Source organism: Manacus vitellinus, unplaced genomic scaffold, assembly GCF_001715985.3.
Source record: "Manacus vitellinus isolate BGI_N305 unplaced genomic scaffold, ASM171598v3 scaffold_32_pilon, whole genome shotgun sequence".
Taxonomy (NCBI): domain Eukaryota; kingdom Metazoa; phylum Chordata; class Aves; order Passeriformes; family Pipridae; genus Manacus; species Manacus vitellinus.
This window is the reverse complement of record NW_021940460.1, coordinates 8879467-8905803: the sequence shown is the minus strand read 5'-3', so window position 1 is coordinate 8905803 and position 26337 is coordinate 8879467. Positions and strand designations below refer to the sequence as shown.

Below are 26337 nucleotides of genomic sequence, written 5' to 3'. Positions count from 1 at the left end.
CAAAAGGTTGTTTGCATCAAAAATGTGACTGTGTGAGTCAAGGAGAACAGAACGTCTGCACCGAGAGCCACGGCGCTTGTTTACACCCATGTTTTGCAACCTCTGCTACAAATGCCAGGAAAGAAAAAAAGGAAATCAAAACCCCAAAGCACAAGAAGACAAGGCTTGTTCCTTACTGTGAGTTCATCTTCATCTGAGTTGAAGAGATTGTCCAGGTCTGTGTAGGACACCACCAGGTCTGTCTCGTGGAACAGGCTGGTCGATGCCGTGCGGGCGTGGGCAGCGATTCGTTGGGCATCTGAGAGGCACAAACATTGCAAACATACACACATCACACACCACTGGCAACAAATCTGCATTAAGAACTTCACTAAAGAACTATTTCCACAGCTGGAGGGAAAAGGAGACAAAAGGGAGTAGTATATTCACGGTTCCACTCATCCATCTTACGCATAGGTGAGAGCCCTTCCTTTTATAACATTTAGATTTTAGATTATTTTTTTTTTTAGATTTTTTAGTTTGCAGCACACCAGTATCTCATTCACTGATGAGAAAAATAAAACCACATTTATTTGCAAGATGCAACAAAGAAGTGTTCCAAGCAGGCTGAAGGGGCAGGGAAACACAAAGCATAAAACACAAAACTTAGCAGCCTGTTGGAATTTATTGGCTATCCGAGGTATCATTAATAGAGCACAATTAAAGAGAGAGAAAAAAAAGCCTCTTTACCTTGCTTGACAGAAGGACTAAACAGAGACATTGCATCCTCTCCTTCATGGGATAAAACTGTAACACTGGATGTTCCATCCTCAGCCTGTTAAAAAAGGAGAGGAAAGTTGGCTTAAATTAATTGGTGGGGTGGGAGGTGTTTTATCTCCCTGGGGGAATTCTGTACCTATGGAAGTATCAGGTTGTCCCTCCCCTGAGAGCTCAGGGGGCACTCTGGGGGTCTGGCAGGGGGACTGGCTCAGGGAGAACAAAGTTTGGGGTACAGACAGCAAAGGGTTCGTGTTGGGGTGAATTTAAAAAGCAAGTTGTGGATTCTCACCACAACACCTGTGAAAAACACTTGATATCAAATGCTGCACATTAACTACACCAGTTACTGAGTGAAACCCCTGGTGCCAGCAGGGCATCCCCACACAACTAGGCCTAATGAGCAAATGATTTCATGTCCAAGCTCTCAAGCAGTTGGATTTTCCCCTTTTATGTAGGGTGCACTTTTGCTCTCAGTACAAGTCTGGTGTAGCTGTGCTAAAGTGCAAAAAACCAAATAAAAATCGCAATTCACTGTCCAGGCAACGAGTCAGGGCTCACCTCACCTACCCCCAAACCTTTCCACTCCTGAGCAAAGCACTTGCCTTGTTCTTCCCCTCTCCCCCAGCACCTGCCAGCACCTATTTCCACAGGAAAGCCACTGAGCCAGAGTGATGCTTGTTGTGCTGCAGCAATGCTCTCCCAGTGCCACCCCCAAACCCTGCTGCAGTGGCACCACCAGAGTGTCACCAAAACTGCAGGGCCAGTTGCACACATGCTGCTTGATTTCATTGATCATTTCTGCTGGGATATCATATTTTTAAAGTTACCCCTCAGAAAACAGGGAAGGATTTAAATCCTTGCTGCCTAAGGCAATTTGGGTTAATCTCATCACTGGTTGGATCCTCACTCTTTCACTCACCTTATGTTTCTTCCCAGCCTCCCTCTCAATGTTCTGCCTCTCCTTTTTACTGTCAGGAAACAGGAATTCCACATCACCATCCACAAAGGCATAAGGATCAATCTCGGGCTCCTGGTCAGCCTCTGTTGCTACAGCTGCCAGGAATTGGTTTTTACTCTGATACTGTTGCACCAGTTCATCTGAAACCTTCAAAGGTTTCCTACATTGCACCATTAATCTGAGCAGAAGGAAAGGAAAAATCACAAAGGAATTATTTCTCATTTATTACATGGAATTATTTCTGCTATCACACAGCAACTTCATCATCCCTTCCCACTTCCTCCCTTCCCACCTCAGCCTCAGAGAACTTTTTGGGCTAAAGATGAAGTCATTAGTGCTTTAATATCAGCTCCTTGCACACGTCAGACACAGCCCTGTGATTCATCCTGCCCAGCTCTCCTCCTGCACTGTCAATTCACATAAAGATCAGCAATTTATCCCGGGTCAGAGCTGTCATTTATTATAAAGTACAAGTGTATTAAACTATCCACATCCACCCAGAGAAACTCAGCAGGTTACAGAATTACTCAGTGCCATTCCCAAAAAGAGCCTGAGCAGCAACAACCACAACTAAAGCACACAAGTGTCCCTGTGTTTAGTGACATTTATATCACTCAGATCGATACAAACGAAGCTTCCAGCACTCCACTACCTAATTTACCAATGAGAATTAAAAAACCACATTTGCCTTCATCAGCATTTTTCTTTTCTTAACATTCTGAGCCAAAACTTGAGTTGGTAAATACACAGAAATTCATTTTTTCTCTCAGGGGTATTAGTTTTACAAATATAACATTGCACCAGGAAGAGATATTGGCAAGTAGAAAGCTGTTGTGATTAGGAGCATGATTATTTCCTGCACATCCCTGTCAACTATAGGGTGTGAGAAAGAACATGGGAACAGTTTTACTTTGTCACAGACCCTTCCTAGAAATTGGTTTTCCAGAAAAAAAAAATTCTTCAGAGCCAGCAGCAGTGGCAAATCCATCCATGCTGCTCATCCATGCTCAATAAAACCTTTCTTTTCTCCTAAATCCTGCAAAAATTGCCATCAGAAAAGAATAAAAAAAGGGGGCAAAATCAAGATGGAAACTACTTTCCAGCAATAAGGAATTAAACACCTGGAAAAGTACATCATGAAGGCAAGTAGTGCTTTCCAGGATTTTTTATCACCACAGAGGAAGGGGACAGCCAGTTATTCTGGGGGGAAAAAACTCTGATAAGTTCTTAAATCAAACTGGGAGCCACACAAGGAAAGACCATGTCCTGAACAGCAAAAAAAAAAAAGGAAATATCTGGTTGGCTGATGTGAATTCCAGGCAAAAAAAAAAAAAAAGGCACTAAAAATCCTATAAAGCACATCTTGAAAGAGCTGAGACAGGCACCAGCCAACCTAAACTTGAAAGAGGGAACACAAGAGATGGTTACCAAGTGTGAGCACAGAGCTGCAATAAATACAACACCTTTACTGCCTCTCCCAGCTCCCCTCCACAGCCACTCCTCCTGCTGCCACCAGCGGGACAGAAAATCAGCTCCAAGTTTCTGCCTGCTGAGGAGCTGCTTCCACTCTTCTACCACGAACTAAACACACTAAATCCTAAAATAAAAACCCTCAATAATTGATGCTGATCACAGGAAGAGTCTCCTTTCACCTGAACAGGGATAAAAAATGTGGAGCAAAAACCATCAGCAGCAAGGGAGTCGACAGAGGCAGCTCTGGGTGCACTTTGACTTCCTCAATCACGGAATTTCTCAGTTCCTAAGCCCAAATTTGTCACTTCTGCATCCAAGTCCCAGCCCTGGCAAGCTCAGACTCCTCTTAACAGCCCTGTCAGCACCTGGTGCTTCCCACTGTCCCCCTTTTCCAGGAAGGGGAAGATGGGAGACAGGGAATCTCCTAGTCAGGACAACAGCAAAGGAGACACAGCCCCAAAGGTTCTGCCCCAGGCTTTTGGGTCTCATGGTCTGGAGGTTTTGGTGGTGGTGGTTTGGGGTTTTGGGGAGCTTTTCTTGTTTTTCCAGTTAAAGAAAACCCAAGTTCATTCATTCTGCAATAAAACAGCTCAAATATAAGTCACAACACTAAAACCATCAGTGTTACTCTTTTCCTCCATTGCCCCCAAACTCCATAATTTATTAAATCTTAGCATCAAAAAAGGGTGACCAGTTCCTTTATCCTGATTCAAACAGCAGCAGAGCAGAACCTTTTACAAGCTGGTGCTCCATAACACTAATTTTCAGGAATAAATTCCATTTATTCAACAAAAACCTATTTTTAAATAGTTATGGACTACGCATACCTTATTTCATGACAACATTAGCTCATGTTAGGACAAACTAAATAAAGAAATGTTCTCATGTCCTAATGAACAAGGGTTTCCTGCACCATCTGAGGCCCAAGAGCAGTTCACACCAGACACACAGACACTTGTTTTCTTTGAATAATCTCAAATCCTGAAGCCTTTTGCACAACACAGAGAATGTACCATGTGCAAGAACATCAGTTTGTGCCGCTTATTTCCAGCAGAAATTTCTGATATTAGAAAAGAATTGCTGCCTATATTAAATTCTGCCAGGAAACCAGAGGAACTTCCTCAGTGTTCCTTCAAAGACCATTTAAACATCATTTAAACACTGAGTGAAATCAAGAGCAGAACTGAGGGAGAAGAAACTTCCCCGGGATATCTGCAGCTGAGACCATCCAAGTTTTCTCCAAATAATGAAGAAAGCAAATCCTAAAATGAGAAAGCTGCATCTTTTTGAGTCCCAAATAGTCATAATTTGGTTATGGATTAATTTTACAGTATAAAAATAAATGTCACTGGGATCTGCTAAATCAGAGTTGAAATGAGAAAAAGCTGGGATCTTGCTACAGATCTGGTGCTCACATCTCACAAGGATTATCCTGTATTCAGAGTTATGCTCCCACATTAAACACTGAGAAACTCCTGCCTTTGGCCTTTCCCTTGCCTCCCTTCCCGGGTTGGTCCTCCAGGATCAAGCACTACTTACTCTGTAACTGATGTTACATTTTCCTGTCCAGCAGGTATTACTGGATCATCTCTCAACTTATCATTTGGAAGCTGGGGCGGCAAGAACTCCACATCCTTTTTCTTTGGAACTTTATAATACTTCCAAGTGGCATCAGCTTCGTCCTCCTCCAGGTTGACGGCGGTACCGACGTACATGGTGGGCTCGATGACCTCGGGGAAGGGAGCCGGGAAAGGCTGGGACAAGCCATCCAGCCTGTCCTCCATGGCCTTGCTGGGCACCAGGGGGTCCGGGGTTGGCATCTGGTAGAAGTGTTGGCTCTGGGGGGTGGAGGGGGCTTTGGGCACCCCCTCGTCGACGCCGTCGCAGGGGTGGGGGCTGAGCGGGGGGGGCTGTGGGGGAGCTGGCCAGGTCGGGGTTGTGCAGCTGAGGGGTCTTTGCTACATCGGTGCTCCTGATGGTGGAGAACCTCACTTGGCTGTCCGGGGCAGCCATCACCAGCCTCTGGCTGGCCGAGTCTGCCTCCATGGCGACGTCATCGCCCAGGGACACGCGGTGGTGGAAGGGAGTCAGGGGGCGTTTCTGGGGCTTGTCCCCTTTGTCCTGCTTCTCGTTGGCCTTGTGCTTGGGGGCCGCCGGCGCCTGTGGGCCCGCGGGTGGGGCCTGGCCCTGCTGACCCGAACTCCTCACTTTGAGATTCTTGTGCCTGCAGAATTAACACGGGGGGGGAAAAGACTTCATGTTAATCTTTCAAATATGTCTCCTGTGCTCATTTTCACCAGGCAAGAAGCTGCTCCTGAGCCACAGAACAAGCCTGGGACTGAAGTGAAGCTGCCTCTTCCCGACCATCACCCGAGTGACTTGAGCAGCATTGCAAGGGTTCAGAACACCATTTAAAAAAACTATAACATCTGTCCTGTGAGCCAAACACACACAAGAATCCTCAAAATGAAGACAGCATTTTCTAACTGCTTTAACAGAAATAGATAGTCACATGAGCACGTCGTCGCTTTTAACTCCTGCCAGCGCTGATGAATCAGTGGAACAACACAGGAATTAGTGAATGGCTTCTTGAATTCCAGCACCAGTAGTGCTGCCCAAGCCTCAGTGGGTTAAGGAGTAGGGAATTAACATCAAGAACCACGAAGCTCAGTCCTGCAAAAGCTATTTTGAAGCTTTTGTAGCCGTTTGTCGAGTGTGGGAAAAAGAAAAACTCAGTGTCTCAACTGCATTAATACAGTTGAGTTTCTACACTGTACAACATTCCATCTGCAAGTTCAAGGTGCCAACCTTCTGGACCATCTGACAGAACGAGGCACATGAAATAAAGGAAGCCAGAATGAAATGTCTGTGACTGGGCTCTTGAACTGCACATCCAGGATATTCTTTGCCACTCTTCCATTAGCAAAGTTAAGCAGCACTTGTATTGAAAAAACAGGATTAGGCAGGGATAAAAAGGTAAGAGGTATCAAAATCTATTTTTACTTTAAACTCTCGTACACATCCACATGTTTTTCACCACTTAGGATTCAAAACACAGGGAACAATAAGGGGGTTTAAGTCTCTGCAGTTTCTTTTAGGCAATTGCATATTTCTTACACACTTCAACTAGTTAATTGATTTTTTTTTCTCTTAACTAGTGCTATTGTAGCTAAATTCTCCTTTATCAGAGTATTTAATCCTCCCCCACATCCCAGCTCTTCTCAGGACACAAGTATTTCCACAGAACTTAAACCAACCATTCAACAGAAGAGGAAAAAAATGCATTTCTTGCAAAATGCCACATCCTCCAGACATGATTTTTTTTTTCTTTTAGGATACCAATATCCATTGCAAGGTAATCAGTGTAACATTTAAATCAGAGAAAGCATTTAAACCTTTTGCAGCACTTCAGTCACCTAAAGATCAGTATGTGCCCTAAGTACAGAAATGGAGAATTCACCCAAATGAATGTTCACATTTATTTAAGCATCCCCATTAACAGTCTGTGGCATTGCATTAGCAGGCTCCAAAAGAAGGCCATAACAAAATCTGAAAGTTAAATTCAGGGTTTCCCCCTGGGGTTTGATCCCCTTTTTTGCCCCCTTTAGTGACATCTGCTCCCAGACAAGCAGTTCCCCATCCAGCCCCCCAAAGAACAGCCAGGCAGGTCTGGGGTTCTGAGTCATATTCAACCAGACCCAACCAGCCTGCTCTTGATTACCAGCTTTCTCCCATCAAGGCTAATCAACGCCACAGCCCTCTAGAAAAGGTGCTTAAATCCTAAATAAACAGGCATTCCCTTTCCATTGCAGCCTGAGAAAGTTGCCCATGAGGTAGTTACTGCCCATGTCCATAAGGAACTCCAGCCCAGGACTCAGGAATTGTCCCTGCACTGGCAGCTTCACTCCAATCAAAGCCCTGCATTAACTCACTGGGCAGAGCTTCAAGACCTACAATGACATTTAGGAGAGGAGATACAAATTTTGTTACAGCTTTCCTACAAGCAGCTACTGCTTAATTACTCCTGGAGGAGTGATCAGGAGCCCTCTCCTGAGCACTTCAATCTCCTGGAACATCTCTGGGCTGCAGCTCTGCCAAGTCCTGTACCTTGAACAATTGCAATTTGTCCTCTGCGTGGCTTCAACAAAATCCCAGGATGCCACCTTGTCAGCTGTCTCCTCCTCACACAAGCCATTTGATGTAGCAGAATACTTCCTCCTAGGATTCAATACCAGGAGAGTTATTTGGGATCAACATATGTTCTTTTCTTATCTTCTGGCAAAGCTCAAGAGCACTTTTGTGACACAGGACTCAGCAAAGAAATGATAAATGGCCTTTTACTGACATCTTGAACTGAGAACTAAATAAATCATTCCTAAACAGTCAGGGAAAAATTAACTCCTTTAAAATGGTTTATTATAAGAGTAAAGCACCTTCTGGAGCATCTTTAACAGAGCTACTTTCTGCAAGGAACACACAGGACACTCGGGGTATTTTTAGTTTCAGGGGGTGAGTACATACTTGTTCTGTGCTCTGTTCATGTTGCACTCCTGCCAAACTCTGTCCACCACTTGGTTGGCCAACTTCCTGGGGATTTTCCCACCATGGTGGCTGGTACTGTCAGAGATAAATCCGTCTGAAACCGAGGAGAACTTCACCCATTTCTGGGCAGATTGAGGATCAACTGAAAACAGCACCAGAGGAACAGCTTTAGGCAATGGGGCAAAGCACTCACAGCCACTGTTGCTCCAGTTCAATCAACACAGGGAGAAAAGTATCTTCTTGTCTCAATGTTAGGAAATAAAACCACATAGAAAATTTAGGAGTAGTAGCAGATTATTATAACTAAGAAAAAAGGCACCATGTATGTTTATAAGTGTGCTGGCTGTTCTTTATTTTTGAATGAACTATTGACCTGAAAAAGGAAATAACTTGAGCAAAGCCAACACTATTATTTAAAAAAGGGTCAAACTTAGGTAACAGAAGAGCTCGGGGGAAAAAAGAAATAAAACCTCTTCTGTACAATAAAATATATTTATATAAGTCACCTGAAACTATCCCTGAGTTAAAGCAGTTTCCCATAAGCACCACTCACACCCAGGACAGAGGGCACACAGCCTTCCTGGAAACTCAGCTACAAGGAATCTTCCTTGGGCTGTGAAAAAAGCTGAAAATATCACCTTGCTCCCCAAAGACTGAGTGCACAAGGTTTCTAAAGCTATGGTAGAAAACAGACATGAACATAAACAAACAGGGAGGGGAAAAATCCCCAAACTTCCCCCCAGAAATCTACAGGACTGGGTAACCACACCAGGCACAGCAGCAGTCCTGGTGTCAGCACCTTACAGGAGTTTGAGTTCACTTTGCCCACAGCTGGACAATACAAACTGGGTTTACTACAACCAACTTTGGACTAAAGAAATGAGGGTTTTTAGAAGAAGTTGCAGTGAGAACAGCTGGATCCTGCCCAGACAGTGCTGGGCTGGAAGGAGAAGCCCTCAGGCAGGAGGTCACTGTACCTGTCTGAACCTCCTCCGGGGACGTCGGCGGGGTCAGAGTCACCGAGGACATGGCAGGGTCTCTGGTGGCAGCAGGCACTTGGTGGACACCCAAGCAAGTGGTTGAGCAGTGGGGTGCCCCCACAGTGCTGGGGGCAGGGATGTCTGTCTGAGGGACCAGCACGAAGCACGCCGGGTACACCATCCTCACCCCAGCTGCAAACGGGACACGGGACGGTTATTCACCAAAAGCTCACACTTCAAATCATCAAATGCATCATTTTAGCAGCCACTCCTAAGTTTAGGTACCCTTCTCTACCTACTGAAGCATTTCTGCTTGGACAAAACTTCTGTTAGCACCCTCATCATTACTTTATGATTTGTTTTATGCAGAAGATTTGGGTGAATGAATAAAAAGGGCTTTGTGCACACAGGCAGAGACAGCCCTGGCAGGGACATGCTGCTACCATTTTGTTTTATAAAGGCTGAAAACACAATTTTTAGTATCATTTAACACTGACAACATTCCCATCAGCACAAGGGTCTCCAGCCACCACTGCAGCACCTTCAGAGAAAGGATTGCATCAGTTGGCAAATCAAAGGTCAACAGCCCTTGGCAGAGAACAAAACTGCTGCGTGCAGGGCTGGGATTTTAGGAACAGCAGCACATAAAGGCAGTGCCTGAGTACATCAAGTTCTCCAGGACTGTGGGTTTGAAGCCATTCCTGAGAGGCACATCTGTTCTGTTTGAATTTGCACCGGCTTTGGAACAGGACAACTTGCCTTTGATGCAGCTCAGATGTCAACAGGGAGAGTCCAGGCGTTTTTTATTCTCTTAATTATTCATTTAAAAAAACATCTTGTCTCTCAGGGCACATAAGAAAAAGACCTGCTGCTAACGGGTCTGCAAAATCCACTTCAAATAATAATAACTCATCTTAGAGAGTCCTGGGCATCAAACAGAAAAACAAACCCCAACAGCCACTGCAAAGGGTTGCAAAAAGAATAAAATGGGGCCACTTTTGCACTCAGAACTTTGCAGACCTAATCAGCCAGTTTATTTCAGTAACTAAAAGGTAATCTGAGTACTCACCAACAAGGACTTCAACAGCAGCTAAAGAATCATCCTCCCAGTCCATTTCTTCCTGCTTTTCCTCAGATCCCTCCTTCAAGTTGGATGTGACAGGATAGAATTGTTTCCATTCCCCAATAAGCTTTTTTGTGGATGAATCAGAAAGCTTGAAGGACTGCCCTGTGAGTGTGCCATTCAACCCAAAGGGGCTCAGGATTACTAGAAGGTAAATCAAAACACACTGGAGATTATAAATCCAAACACACCAGAGATTTTATCTGCCCCAAATTCACTCTGCCCCTCTGAAACAGCAGCACTGTTATTTCAGCCACACCACACAAACAACTGTCAAAATGCAGCCTAATCATGTTTTACTTTTAGCAATAGATACACATGGTTAAATTTATATGCACTGTGAGAATTGAGGTAACACAATAAGAATTACAAATCAGTCTATTCAAACAAGCAACAGGCAGGTTTTCCTCTTGGCTTGTGAGGAGTCTCAGACACTGGTGGGATAAAGAAACACTTCCAAATTCTGGCACAGTTAAGGTGTTTCCTCATCCTTTCATTCAGCTTGTTACAACAACAGAGTGTGCTCAGGGAATCATCTGGGTCATATTTAGTCTTGTCCATATTAGGGAAACAGAGTTAGGTTGCATCTAAAAAAAAAAAAAGCAAGTTTGGCCACTGAACATTAATAGCTGAGGGTGGTGTGTGCTCCTGCAGGGGACTGATTTCCACAGCAGCACCAGGGGCTGACACAGGCAAGGATCAAACATCCCTCTGGCCAGACTCAGGCTCAGAACTCCTCTGTCCTGCAGAGCATAACCTGCATCTGCTGGTGGAAGCACAGGGATTTACAGGCAAGGAAGAGCCAGGTGGGAAAAAGGGAAGGGGAGTGAACAGGTGAAGTGTGTTGAGTTAGAAAGGCATTTCCACAAGAGGGGTTGATGGAGGGATGTGAGGGTTACAAAGCATGCTGAAAAAGCACAATATTTAAGTCACCAACAGGACAGCCCTTGGAAATTGAGTTTATTGTGTGGTGAAGACAAAGTCTTTGATTATATGCCAAGAGATGAACATGCAAATGACCCACGTGCAGGAAGAGCCAGGACACATCACCCCCAGGTAAAGCTTTGCTCCCACTGCCAGTCTCTGCCACAGATCCTCACTGTGAGCCCCTCCAAGGAGCATTTAATGTGGAACACTGAGCCCTGGCTGCAAAACCCACCTTGGAAGGGGCTGTTGGACTGCTGGGCCAGCGTGAGGTGCTCCTCACTGAGCAGGTACACGGGCTGGTGCTGGCTGATCTCCACACTCGTGCACACATTGCTGTCCCCGTGCAGGAAGAAGGTGAAGGAGCAGGACAAGTGCTCACTGGGAGACAAAAGAAGGTATAAGTATTAAATATAAACCTTCAAATAAGTTGAGATCTTTTTCTTTACATTTATTTAAAATCTCCACAACTATTTCTGATCACTGATTATCCGTAATGAGGTTGTATCCAGGTCCTCCTGTCACAGATGGACTAAGCAGGATTTAATATCAGACTTATTTGAAAGCCAAAAAGAATGGCAACAGCTTTGAGAAGTGGGTTTGTTTTGTTATTTAAATTGAATCTTATCCTCAGGTTCCTGTAGCCAACCAAGTCACTAAAAATGAAATCCCATACCTGCACATGAAAGGGAAGATACAATCAATAAAATAATTAAAAAAAAAGAAAACAACAAAGCTCCAGACATTGTTAATTAAAGTCATTAAAGCAAGTGTCAATGTTTAATACCAGATGCTCTGCTGACAGTGCCTCTCATGGTCCAGAGTTTTAGAGAAAAAAAGCTTGTACAGCAAAACCCACCCCAACAGTAAACATTTCTTCTTCACTCAGCTCTGCATTAAATGCTGTTTTCCCTGTGCTGTACTGGTGAGCACCTACATGAAACCTTCTCCTTCCCAAGGAATTCCCAATTTTTGCAGCCCCGCTCTTGTTGTGTTACCAAAACACAGCTGACTCAAGGACAACTGGCACAACATTTTACCCATCAATTCAGTGGTTTATGTGACATATATTTGACCAATTTTAATTAGAGGGCAGGAAGAAAGGAAGGCAAAACCAAGCAGATGCCACAGAAGCAGGACATCTTCATACCAAGTTCCAGCTGAAAAATCCTTTTCCCCCCTTTTTAAAGAAGCTGTCCAGGTAACATTCCTCAATTATCTTGGCTACAAGTTATCCCAAGTGTGTGCCAGGCTGACACACTCCCCCAGCAGAAGAGCAGATGTTGAAAAGCAGAAGATGCTGCTCATGTTGGATATTAAATCAGGTCCAACATTGTGACCAGAGAAGGACCAAAGTCAAGGAGAACCTGAAAAGCACTTCTTAAACTACTGGACAGAAAATAAATCCTCCTGTGGAAGGAGGGGAGCAGCAAACACTGCTCAGGCTCTGGGAAAAAAAGGGATCAAGTCAAGGGAAGCACTAAATTAAGCCAGTCAAAACAGCAGATACATGGGGGGGTTGTGTGGTCCAAGGGAAAAGACACTCCAGGAGCTGCTGTATCCTAACAAAGAATGCAACCCCACTGTCTCCCCAGAAATACAACCCCATCACCCCATGCTCAGGAGGGTGTGCAGGCCCTCTGGCCTCGTGGAACACTTGAGTTCCTTGGTCTCCAGCAGAATACAAAGCATTCCTGGGACAGACAAACAGCTCCAGGGCAGGAAGGACCAGGCACTGACCAGCCCTATAAAACACAACCCCCACAGCTGCACTCCTGGGTACATTTGTAGGGTCATTCCCAAGACCTTTCCCAGAGGATGATAAAGAATAAGGGGAAAAAACGCTTCTGGTGTTGGCACAGTCAGAGAAATCCATGAAAAAGGACATGGATCAGGGCCCTGAGTCTCACCCCAAAAGGGACATGGATCAGGGCCCTGAGTCTCACCCCAAAGAGCTGCACAGTCACCACAGTGAGGAGAGTGGGCACAGTGAGAAACCCCCAGAACCAGCAGATGGAAAACTGAGGATCAGAAAACTGAGGATCAGAACCAGCTCAGGGCTGAGAGAACCCCCAAACTGGTCCTGCAGGGACAGGAAGGACAGCCTGGTTTGATTGCAGCCTCTCAGAGCAGGACATGCAGTGACCTCCCCAGGGAGCTGCTCCCAGGGAGAAGCTGGTTTGGGTTTTAGGAACAAAAAGGGCAGGAGGCAGCTGAGTGAATTAGCCCCATTCAGCCACCCAGAACTCCCTGCAGTGCTCAGGATTCCCAGGAAAGGTAGTTTCCAAAAGGAGGTGGGGATGGAGCTGAGCATCTTGTTGATGATTTTAGGTTCACGTGGCCAGGACATACCACTAAACTCCTGTATGGAAATCTGATTAAACTTTAATCCTTATGCAAATGGTGGAAGACTGATTTTCCAATTGAATTTTATTTTAAAAACCATAATGGATGGTTTAGGGGGAAAGAGTTGGTAGTGTCTCGTTCTGAGTGACAGACAACAATTCAGAAGCTCAGGATAAGTGAGACAAAATTTAAAAACAAAAGCACATATTCTTTAAATACACTTTAAATGCAATAAAGCTACATCTCCTGTAAACACCCCATTGTTACCCAGATAAAGGTCAGCATAATCTGATGGAATTCAGATAAACCAAGACAAAGAGAGCCATCAGCATGATAACAGGAGCATTTCAATTCATCCCACTGCAAAACCAGTCCTGAGGAGCAGCAAGGAAAACTCAAGATCACCATGCAAAAGCCAACCCCAAAAATACAACCAAAAAAACCCCCCACCCCAAATTAAAACCTTTTTCTTCCCCAACTCAGCAGGGGAGAAGTTTCCAACAGAAAGTGCTCAGAAACTGGTGCTTCCCACTGAACATCCTCCCAGAACTCCAGGAAATCTCAGTGCATGGGAAATAATCACAAGAAATGAAGAATCCTATTTAAATAAAAAAGATTATCAATACACAACGAAGGTCTCTGCAGGAGCTGGAGAAAAGGGGGGATAGAAAGGACCAGAGCTCTGGAAGGTACTGGATGTCCCCACAGCCACTGGTTTATGGGCTTAGCAAGAAACTGTCACCATAAATGGTTTTAATTTTTTTTAAATTAATACACTTGCACATTCTCTTAGTGCAAAATGCTGTTTCAACCTCAGCTTAGGAGGGATATTCCAAACCTTATCATAACCTATTTAAAAAATAATGATAATTTTATATATATATATATATATCAATATCTCCACCATTTCTCCAAGTCTTTCTCTAATCTTCTCAATAATTCACCTCACAGCCAAAAAATTCTAATCAAGCAAAAAAAAAAAAAAAAAATCTACCTCCTTGTCACTTTGGGGTAAATAGGCAAATTATCTGTGCAATTCAGCCCAGGACACAGTAACAGAACAGGCTGGTGGTTTCCTGTTCACTCCATTTCTATTTGCAGGCTATTTTAGGTGCCTCAGATCACTGAGAATTTGTGCAGAGCAGCTGAGGACTGAAATGTAAAAGAAAAATACCTCCACCTCAACACTTTGAAATGTAAGTGTGCATGAACAGAGAGTCAGTGACATCCTTAAGGTGCAGAAACGGCAATAAATTAAAATAATTGCTTGTTTTAAAGTTAGCATTGACAACCTTCCCCTTTTTTGTACTTTTACAATTACCATCATGTATTGTTGCATGTATTTCAACAGAAAATACTGAAAACAAAATCCTAATTCTCAAAAAAAAAAAAAAAAATCTCTTTTTCTTGTCTGACCCTGAATAGGAAGTTGCTCCATTAATATTTCATTGAAGTCCTAATCACAGAACTGAAACATCAATAATCCCATTTCCACCTGATCTCGGAATACAGATGTTATCAAGTATCATCAGAACAAACTGAATTTTCATCTGAACACACCAGAATGAGTTCCAATACTGAAAACAACTTTAAAAGCAAATAAAAAATAAAACAGCAAAGAGACACTCCTTGGGAATAATGTTATTTGAAGCAACATTCAGTCCTCATCTACACTCCATTAAAATACATTTGTATAAATCCATTTGATTCCCTCTGCTCCCTCTTCCCTCTAATCAGACAAAACAAAGATGTTTTAGGTTCAGAGACAAAGGATTATTATTTTATGGAGGGGAAAAAAAAAAACCAGAAGCTGCTGTGGAAAATGTCAATACAATTTCTACTTCTACCTTTGCAAGAAAACCTGAAGGGTGGGAGGGGAAACCACACTCCAATTCTGTGCACAGGAGGTTTGCACATCTCCATTAGCAAACCTGAAATGTTCTTGATAAAAAGGTCATTAGGCCTGGGTTTAGTCTCCACATTAGTCCCCATGTTGGGCTTTAGATCTTCCAAGTGCTTCCCAAACATGGGCTGCACCAGGAGCTCCCTAATCCCCACTCAGGGCACACTCCACACCCCCCCTGGCTCAAAAGTCACAGACTGACCCCACTTTTAGTTCCAAAGAAAAGACCCTGCAGCACATTTAATAGTAAATTTAAAATAAAAAAATAAATAAAGCACCCAGATGTTTCGACTGGGAGAGAAGATGTTTGTTTGTTTTATGTAATTCCTATCTCCTGTTTTCCTGGATTGTCTTTGGAAGCTGCTCCTGAGCCAAAGCACTGCTGGCCTTACCAAAATATTGACCAAATCCTTGTAAAGGACACACTTGTGCCATTCCCTGAGGGAGGAAAAGGGACAGTGCAAGGAAGAACTTCTGTCCCAGTTCTGATCCCACCATCTCCCTTGGAATGGGGCAGAACAGACTTTGTTTGGGAGCACAAACACATCAGCTACACTTGGAAGGCTCTAATTAATTAATTCTTATGCATCATTATTTCAGTCTGTTATAAAATGATTGCCTGAAATTGGTAGGTGTTGGCCAGCACCCAGAATCCTTGGGGCATCTGCACCAAAAAAAATCAATATATGAGGACTGGCTGACAATAATTTCAGCACAGACCTGAGGGCTCCCAAGAGCTGCATCCCAGTGCCCAAGGAGAACATCTCCAAAGGGTTGTCCTTCACCACACTGGTCCTTAAATGAATTCCAGGGATCAAAGAAGCTCATTTTTAAAACACTAAATTCTTCTACAGCAAAACCTCCTATAGTAAATTCTTGGTCTTACAAGTAAATATGTTCTCTTTGAAATAAAAATGTAAATACGGAAAAGGTTTAAGGTGACTCAAACCCCACAGAGCCCTAAGACCCTTCCTGTTCAGTTATTTGATTGTTTATTAACTTTTCCCTTTAAGCAGGTGGAGATCCAGCACTGGAAGGAATCAGCACAGGTGAGGGGCTTGCTCAGAACACTTTTTTGGGACAATCCAGCCCTTCCAGGTGCAGCTGGAACACCCCAGAGCACCAAAGAGGAGCAGCTTCTCCACCACCCCCTTCAAACCTTTGCTGCTCCAAAACCCCATCCTGGTTTAAACAGGGCATCTCCAATTCCCACCCACCACAATCCTGAATTACCCAACCCCACAAACTTAATTCTGACTACAAAGGAGCAGGAAATTAAAAATTCATTTGCTGTAATCAGCAAAATATAAGTAAAACACCAAAATTAGAATGTTATATTAGCACACCTCCAACAATAATTGCCAGGGAAAATATTCGAGTTTTCTTGATTTAAGAAATGAAAGAGGAAAAAAAAAAAACACACACAAGGCAAGCACATAAATTGTTTAACTATGAAATACTTCAGAAGGGGTTTTTTTTGTTTTGTTTTAGTTATTTTGAGTGGGTTATTCTGCCTTTTAAGCACTGAGGAAAATAGAGGATAAAAGACATCAGGTCCTCATTCTCTACATATGATAAATGTATATATCTCATATATATGACTGTGACAAAGAGAGGGAGCAGCAAACACCCTTCCAACATTCCCAGGAACTCCCCATGGCCAGGGAGGGAAATACAGCACAAAGCTGGTTGGGATGGGAACACAAAGAAACAGCAAAGGAGAAAAAACTTCCAGTTCAAAGCACATCATTAATGATTCCTGTCAAAAGGCTCTCCAGCCCAGCTGGGGATGTTTGGATTCTGTTTGGACCAGAGAGTTAAAAATATGTATTTATTCCATAAGCACACTGTGTGCACTAAAACAAATATAAATGTAGCAAGTGACCAGTACTGCAGAATAAGCCACAGTCAACCAGGAGTTCCATATTTTTAAATTAAACTTCATTATTAATGAGCTTCACCCCAATAAAAACAAAGCTGAAACAAAAAATCTTATTTGTGTACACACTAAAACTCTAAGACACTAAGAAGCAACAAACTGATTTGTTCAGAATGCAGCAAGTTTATATATATACACATACAAAAATATATATATATGTATGTGTGTGTGTGTATAACACAAAAGGTCTGTATTTCTCCAGACACAATTATAAACAGTCCTACAAAAAGTTTGCTCCTGTTCCTGTATTTCAGAACTTAAATGAGACTAATAAACCTGTCACCTTATACTGTAGCATCCTTTAATTTGAGGCTGCAAATCTCAATGATCTGAAGTTGAGCTTTCCCAGAGAAATATCCCTGTGCTATAAAGGATTAGGATCCAGAGCAGATTTGGGGAATGGGGAATCCTTAGACATCTCTGTGTTTCAAAGCCAGTGTAACAGCTTTCCATGTATTGCTCTTTCCCATCCTGAAACATTTACAAACATCTTGTTAAGCCAGATTTTTTTTTTTCAAAGTTTAAAATGGAAATGCATTACCAAATTGCCATTTAACAAAATCTCAAGTATCTGGATGGGTTTTGTGTTATTTCATTGTTCAGTGAACAAAAAGAGCAGATTTATTGTTGAAAGCTAAAAACCAAGAGCCGTATCATTTTTTCCTGATGAACCAACTACCAGTGTAATTTAAGCTAAATAAGAGAAAACTGCTTTGTGATGTAAAGTGCTAAATTTGTCTGCTTGTAGTCTCTGTAGCAACCCAATATTCCAAAGAGACAATCATGTGATCAATGCTCTCAGCTCCTGCTGTTTATCCTGCACTGTCCTACTTACAGCAGCTCTCAATTCCAGCTGTCTCCAGTCAAAGGAAAAACATCACCTGCTCTCCTGCCGGGACACGATGCCAGAGCAGCCTCATTAGAGCTGGTGTAAAAAAATGTTGACATTGTTTGATTTAAAGATTAACATAGGGAGGAAATTTATACTGCAAAGAGCTGAGCAGCCTCCATAGGAAATATTCCAAGGAAGAGCCACTTGGTTCCAGATATTACTGTTGCAAACTAAACACACAGAAATAAAGCCCAAACCTGGGGGTTAACTCCAGGATGAAGGAATTTTGGAGCTTTAGCACCCAGAAATCTTGTTTGGAATTCATAATAACTCCCAGCATCATTCTGGGGGATCAAGGAGTACAGTACTCTGTTCCTGTGGGAAGATGAGCCATGGGAAATGGGAAAAAGGCAGCCAAAAGGGGGATGAGGGAGAAATGTGGGTCAGAAAGACCAAAAGCACAGCACTGCCTTTGTTTAAGGGCAGAGAAGACCAAGCACCAACAGCTGATCCCACCAGTGCTGTTCCTTTATCCAGACAGACATTTTGGGCAGCAGGACCATCTCCAGGGCACAGCCTAAAAAATAACACCCCCCACAGTCCCCCCAGCCATGGCCATTCCACCCAGGAACCAGGGATCACACCCACTAGGGCCAGTTCTTCCTCATGGTAAGATGAGGTAGAGAATAAAAAAAAATCCCTGTATCCAGAACTGTGATAAGCACACCTTGAAATCCAGATAATTACGTGTACAAAGGTTTCTAATAAAACCAAACTGATACCTGGCATATTTCTCAGCAGTCATTTCCCATGGAGTTGTTGTTTATATCAGGTAGTTAAAATAGGATTTCCACGGAGAAAAAAGAATAGAATGGTGGGCTGGCATTATAAAATCCTGTACCCAGACTAAGGGTACAAACCTGGGAAACCTGTGCAGCAAGTTACATTTTGTAGGCTGTGATAAGCTTATCACCTGTGCTTTTCCAAGTGGGTTTGGGGGGGGATTTTGGGGGGTTTTTACTTGTTTTGGGGGTGTGATGTTTTTCTCTGGTGTTTTTTCTGCATTTTGTTTTTTTAAGTGAACTTGTCAGACACAAGTTCTGCTTTGCCACCCACTGCAAGTGGTTGTATGATTTCCCAATAACAAGGAAGAAAAGAAAAAGCAACCACACAAGTAATATAGCACCTTTTAGAATGAGAGGTTTTCAGTTGTCTATCAGATCCACCCACAAAATCAGGATTACTCAATTATTTGCTTACTGGTATTTCAATTGTGTTAAAGTTTAGCAAGTTGTAATTCTGACCAAAACTCCAAGAGGTGCCCTCCATGTAAACACGGGGCACTTCTGCTTCATTAGGAGTGTCAGATTTCATCTCCAGGATGAAATTCCAACTAAAGTAGTATTTAATTTGACAAGTTTCCTAATCATATTGATCCCAGGTATACACTGCTAATGAGTAAGAGGAACAGTCTCCTGCAGAGACAGTTATTGGAGCAGCCAACCAGACCAGCTGGATGCAGCAGGTCACAATCTCATACATTTAGAGGGTGGATTTTGGAAGAAAGCATAGACAACCATATTCCTGAAAGTGGCAGAAACAACACAACTGGCTGGAAAGGAGAAAGGGGAATGACATTCCTGCTTGTCAAACTTTAATTTAATGTGCAGTTGTTTAAACCACATTGAGTTTCTGTGTCTCCCTTGCTTTAAGTGACCGAGACAGGTTGTGACAAATACAGGGGCAATTATTCTCTCTCTGTTTGGTTACAGCTAAGACCATTAGCAAAACCTTCTCTTCAGTGTTTTATTTTACTGCTGTTCTGCTGAAATCACCCATTTAAAAAGGAGCAGCAGCCCCACCACACACCCAGAGGGAGTTGGCTGCTCCATCCCTGCCCGATCTATAAACAGGAGGGGAACCAACATACTTGAAAACCTCAGACAGTTTCCTCAGGCTCGGGAATCGTGACTTGTTCTACCAGATCAAATTTCACCAAATCCATGAGTGTCTCGCTTTGCTCAGAGCTGGTTTTAGACTGGGGAGCAGCAGGGGAGGCAGAGGGAGGGAGGGAGGGAAGAGCAGGTCACGGTTGTTCCCTCGCAGCCGCGTCAACACGTGACGGCGCAAGGCAAACAGCTGAGGGCTTCCTGCTCCCCCAGCAGCATTTTTGAGAGATATTAAACTGACCTCATGTTATTTAATAAGTTTATTTGTTCTAGAAGTCACATCATTAAGCAGCAAACACTTAAAAGTAATTCTTACTTCCCTGGTCATCCATTCACACGCCACAGCGGCATCAGATTATGAACATTAGGGGGTCTTGTGAAAATTAAGATGTCTGATGAAATGGACTTTTTTTTTTAATATGACCTGATATAAGGAGAAAAAAAATAGAGCAATGGCCAGGAAAGCAGAGCTGCTGGAGGGTCTGTTCTCACAGGCAAACACCTCTCAGGAATCCCAGCCCCACGGCTGCTGTGCCCCCACACACACGACTGCTATTGTTGGGAGAGCAGGGAACAGAAAACCTCCCGTTCTGGAAACACATGCTTTCAAACAGAACTAGGAAAAATCCAGATGGGATCAGCTTCAAATGAAAGAAACAGCTCTATTTGCACATCCTTCAGAGAGACAGGCAGGGACAGAGCAGGGCTCAGGTCCCACAGCCCCGGGAAGTCACCTCCACCACCGAGAGCTCCGAGCGCTCCCTTGGCACTCCAAGTCTTTGAGACTGAAGATTGCCAGCAAGAACAACCAACCTGACTGAAATCTGGAGCTGTAAAACACAGGGAACAAGTCTCTCCAGTGGCTGGCCAAGCCCCAAAGTGCAGGGTTGGATAAACTCAGATCCAAAGCACGTTGGTAGCAAACTTCACATCCCCAGGACACTGAAGGCCTTCAAATTACACAGGCACGGGAATCCCTTCACAGGGTTTCTGAATGTTAATGCAAAGAACAGCCCCAAAGACAGCAAAGCATAGAATATGGGATCAAAGAGAACTAGAGCTTCAAAACTGATATGTGCATCCCCACTCCTGCACACAGGAGTGGCTTTGGGGAGGGGTTGCTGGGGTTTAGTTTGGTTTTTAATGAAGTCAGCCACATCTCCAAAAAAAAAAAGATACATTTCCTATAGGTCTGGCTGATTAAATGAATCCTAAGGAATGAAAACTATGTAAAAGTTGTATTCAGGTTTAGTTTTTGTTAGTCCTAGGCCAGCTGGCTGGTAAGGAACACCCCGGGTGCAACAGTCAGAGCATTTTCCAGGCCGGCTCAAGTCCCTTCATGTTGAGTTTGCTGCAGTGTCACCGTTGACTTTTGATAAGAGAGAAATGTTCCTTTGGACTAGAACAGTGTTCCAATTTATACAAGAAACCAAAATCCACTCCAACCATCCCTCTTGACATTTCCTCCTCCCTCAGGGAGTGCCAGACTTTGCAGCTACAGAGGTGGCACCACAAAGCACCTACTACAAGATTTGGGTTTCTCCCCCAGGAGATCCCTCTGAAGAGCCCAGCTTTGCAGTTTATCCAAATTCTAGATATTCCTAGAAGGGATAAGCCAAATATGCCATGAGTGTTCCCATCTGTTAACCATTCCCCTCACTTCATTTCCTAAGGCCAGTGCTCAGAACATCACGTGGCCTGGAGCTACCTGGTAGGAAATACTGAAATTTCCCCCCAATGAAATCTCTTACACAGTCCTGTCCAATCTTCTTGCATGTTTTTCCAGTAGTTCTGGGCTACACATGATGAAGGTGTGTGGGTAGGCAAACAATTCCTTATTTTCATCAAGCAGGTTGACCTTCTGACCTTCTTTCAAAAAGAATCAGTCTCCAAATTAAACAAACGCTGCTATTTTATTTTTAAAAGCTTTCAGCAGCTTTTGCAGCTTTAGAGAGTTACTGTAAGAGATGCCACAACATAACTAATGCTAGTTTCAAATGGCAGTTTGGTAAGCCAGCTCCTCAAAGGAGAGAAGCCCAGACTGTGCCAAGACAGTACTGGCTGAAATAGTTAAAAGTAAACTGTTTATTATTGATTTATAGCAACAACTCACAGAAAAAATGGATGGGTAAGGACACCCCAGAGAGGAAACATTTGCCCTGACCAGGGTGGAGAAAGAGATACTCAGAACTAGAGGACCAGTTTATACATAAATTAAAAGCAGCAGTTCACAACTACTAATAGAAACACACACAAACATGTGCTTCTGCTTCTTTTGCTCCAAAGCAGCTCCTAAATTTCTTTCAAGTTTAAATTCATTGCAGAAGATGCCAACAATGGCCAACTCCACACCCAAACAGCAAAGCCACTGATCTCCAAATTTCCTGCATGCAAGATTTAACACATACACAGACACACACACACACACACACACACAAAAGCCACACAAAAAAACCCATCATCTAAGCTTTAAATGACTTTGGATTTTAAAAGCTGATTTGGGAACAGCGATTAAACTTGTTCCAGCTAACCTAGTTTTTATTCATTTCATTATTTATTGCTAGGCAACATAGACCGTGTCAAACCACGTTAGAGCCAGGAGGAGAAGTCCTTCCAGTTTAGATCAGGAATTCTCTCCTTGCCCTGCTCCCCTCAGTGTGGAGGCCACATGGATCCTTTTAACACCAGTGCTCCCAGACACCACCTTCCTTCTGACCAGGAGCTGACATTCCAAACTCTCCCCTCAACATCTCCCATGAGATGCAGATTATCCAGAGCTCATGTGGAACCTGTAAAGAGCTCTCTACCATGAGCTTAGTGTTTACAATCAGAATTAGTCCCAGATACTGGTAAGAATCTCTTCATAGAGGTATCTTTTTCTTCCTTTCTAGAAGGCTCTACCTTCTTTTCCAACTTATCCAATCTACCTTCTTTTCCAATCTTATCCATGGTCTGTACATGAACACCAGTACAGAAGAGATTGCCTACTACACTCAGCATTACTTCCTCTGTCATAAGAAAGCCCTGAAGAACTCCAAAAAGGCAGAAAAAATGAGGAAGGGCAGAGATCCAGGCTCACAAACAAATCATAGAATTCTCTTGATTAAACCTTTCTTCCAGCACGAAGCTTGAGCCACCCCTAACAAAGCAAAACAAAACATCCTGATAAAAGCAAAATAAAGCCAATAAAACCCTCATAAAGCAAAATAAGCCATCCTACCTCTTGTTTATGGGTTTCTCATCCTTCTCATAAGGCTTCACGAACCACTTGCCGATGCGCACGAAGTTCCTGTTCATCAGACACCTCTCCAGCAGGTTGTGCACGGCCTTGAACAGCAGAGTCCGGCACTCGTAGGACAGCCCATTCTCCCAAACACCATCTTCCTCTTCTGCCAGGCCAAGAAAAAACAGAATTCAGTGTTAAATTCCACTTACTACTTCATCCAGGTATCACAAAACCCTTCCAGGGCGTTCGCGGCGTAACACGCAACCAAAAAACACCTGTAAAGGTTCAGATAATTCTATTTACTTTATAAGACTAAAAGCCACCAGTTATAAAAATATCTCGTCCCCCACAAGAAAAAAAAGAGCCAAGAGTTATTTGTGCACAAAAGGAAACAACCTGCACCTTACACATTTCAGCCTCTAAGAAGCCTGTGCTGCTCTGGCTGCAAGGTGGTTCAGTTTGGGGAGTTTGGGTTACTTATCCTGCACAGTTACTTGATAATTATGCTTCAAAATGAATATCCCAAAGCCAAACTTTTAATATTATGCAGGTGTCTTTGAGTAGCATTGACTGAGGAAAGCCAGGCACGAGTGTCCTTGATAACTGACCCTCAATGCTCAACTTGCTGGAGATACTGAAAAAAGAATACTCAGATTCAGAAAATTGGTAAGGGCAACCTGATTCTCCACAGAAGACTCAAAATTGCAATTTTTCTTCTTAATTTAACCTAAAAAATGAAGATATTTAAGCAGGTGAGTTCTGCTTTCTGATGTATACATAGAAGATAAAAACCAGTGAGCAGCAGGAGAAAGCCCAGCTCCTCCTGATGGGATTCTGGAGTGAAACACTGACATCTTGTGTGTCCCACAGTCATGGAATCCAACCTACACAAGCCAAGTCCATTTGCCAGATTGAAAAGCAAGATTCATTACAAGGAACTGCAACCTCTTCCTCCCCTCTGGCTCCTCAGCAGGGTTTGAGGGCCCTCAAAGCACATGCACAGCCCAGAGAGCTGCCCTGGCACCACAATTCCATCCCCCAGGTAAAATGAGGAGCATCTGGAAGTTCCTGTGGTGTCTCCCCGTGTCCATGTGACACCATTTGTTCCCAGCAACTCTAACAAGGAGGATAACATAATAAAACTTGAGATCCTGCCCTTAAATCAGGGCAATCAGGTCTTATCTTTATGGCCATAACTCCTCGTGTCTCGTGCTTTACACCTATCCCTCAGGATCTGCTACTGCTCTCCTTGGAGTGGCTCTTCCAATGCCATCCCAAAGCTTTTACACCCCAGGCAGCAGCAGAGACAAAGGAGTTTGTCTGACAGAGATAAGATGTATTTGTACTTCAGTCTCTGGGTAGTTATGGAATAATTGAGGTTCAAGGGGACCTGTGGAGGTCACTGCTCCAACCTCCAGGCAGAGCTCAACGTGAGACCAGCTCATCCTCACATTCCCTGTCCCTCTTGCCTTCCCTGCCACCTCCAGGAACTTGAGTTCACCTTTGCTTCAGCACAACAAGGATTTGGATTCCAAGAGCTTTCTACTGGTTTGCCCCATGGTCAGAGAACCTCAGTAACACACAGCCAAGCCCTTGCATTTTAAATCCCCCTTGGAAATAAGCCCCTTCACCTTTCTCTGGAAGCCACTTACAAGCTTAAAAGGTTGCAATATTATTAACTAAAGTCTCAATATCCTTAACTTAGAGAGCATCTAGAAAACCAGACACCTAAGAGTTTTATTTAGGAAATAACCTTACACGTTAGTACAATAAACAATATTTATGACAGGGATGAGAGAGAAGGGAATTTCAAGATACTTTTGGCCATGTTTGTGTATTCCTGATTCCACACAAGTCCATTCCCACTCAAGACCAGTATTGTGAGTAAAAGAAAATTACCCCAAGTAGCCTTTTCTGAGGGACAGAAAAAGAGTAAACAGACCTGCCCCATCATTTATAAAAGAGGAGCTGTGCATCATTACAGATGAATCACTACATGAAATGATTTTCTGGTAAAGACAAGGAAAAACAAGGAAGAGCATTTCCCACAGCCCCACCACTCCCTTCCAGGCCAGAGCTCAGCAAAAACTTGGGCTTAAGAACTGTAAAGCTCCAAGATAACCCAAGTAAGTCAGTAAAGAAACACAGTAGGAGACACTTGTAGCAAAGAGCAACAGCAGCCCAAAGTCCAAGGGTATAAAGTGCCCGTGCCAAGCACAGAGGTTGTGCCCCAGCTGTGGCAGATGCCCGGGCACAGCCCTGTCCCGTGGGCAGCACTGCTGGGCCAGCCTGGTGCCAAACAAGGAGCAAACATTAACTACAGAGCTCAGGGATATTGGACTTTACCTGCACAATCAACCCCAGGCCATTTCAAAGGTTAAATGCTCAGTTTGGAAAGGGCTCCTGTGCTTTAAAAGATTCATTCGAAGCACATCCATGACCCACTGGAAGAGGGAGTGGGAAGAGCTGTTTCCAGCTCTCTGCCTGATTTTGGTTTGGCACAACAGGGTATCAATGAGAGGGGAGGTGCTGAAAGCACAGAGATACTGAAGAAGTCCAAACCTTGCATTGTGGTGTCACACCGCTCCCGTTTGCTGAGGCCACCCCAAAGTGCCAGCTGTTCATGGACCACCCAACACGGACAACCTTCCACCCAAGAACTTCCCACAGGAGGCAACCCTTCCAAGCTCTCCCACCTGTCTGAGTTTATTGCCAGAGCAGAGCTCCCAGATGAGAGAAGTTTGTGTGGGGAAAGTGGAAGGCTCAGATGGAAAGGACAATCAAACCCAGGATTTCCAAAGCCTGATCGGGGGGAACGGCTGGTCCCCAAAACCACGAGCTCTGACTGAAGTGCACCCTGGCACAGAAAGGGAAGGTGAAATCAGCTGCCAGTTAAAGATCCCATCATTCAGAACATTATTCAAATTCATGCAGAAAAAGAGCAGTAAGTGTTCTCTGTCTTTTTGAAGCCTATTTAGTCATTCCCCCTCCCCCATTTTTACAGTGGTGGATGGAAGGAGAGGAACATGACATCTGCTCACACCTGCCAACTATTTCTCTTCTGAATTCAAATTCTTGTTTTTTCAACATGAGAAAACCCCTCCCACCATCAACCACTCATTAAAGGAGGGGAAGAGGCACCGTTGTCTTCCCATCTTTCTTAAACAATACATTGTTCAATCTGACAGTGATAACAAACCAAAATAAGCTGCTGACTCATTTTCAGAAGGTGTCAAGCCACAATTTCACTTTGGACAAGTGTTATCCATAGAAGAGCTCTGGCAACCTGGAGGTTAGGAGTATTTTATTTTTGGTTAGTTCTCTTGGCTGTCCAAACCATTCAACTCCTCTGCAACATGTCAATCCATCAAACAATTTGTACC

At 43.6% G+C, this 26337-nt stretch overlaps 1 protein-coding gene across 1 annotated transcript in view; it reads right to left on the bottom strand.

The window, feature by feature from the left end:
* MED13 (mediator complex subunit 13) overlaps positions 1 to 26337 on the bottom strand; it is a 53390-nt gene that overhangs the window by 17986 nt on the left and 9067 nt on the right. The window contains 11 exon segments of the mRNA XM_018076708.3: positions 177 to 298; positions 730 to 814; positions 1679 to 1895; positions 4730 to 5106; positions 5108 to 5414; positions 7298 to 7408; positions 7712 to 7874; positions 8710 to 8904; positions 9782 to 9979; positions 10995 to 11140; positions 22949 to 23117. Coding sequence (XP_017932197.3) covers positions 177 to 298; positions 730 to 814; positions 1679 to 1895; positions 4730 to 5106; positions 5108 to 5414; positions 7298 to 7408; positions 7712 to 7874; positions 8710 to 8904; positions 9782 to 9979; positions 10995 to 11140; positions 22949 to 23117 — 2090 coding nt within the window.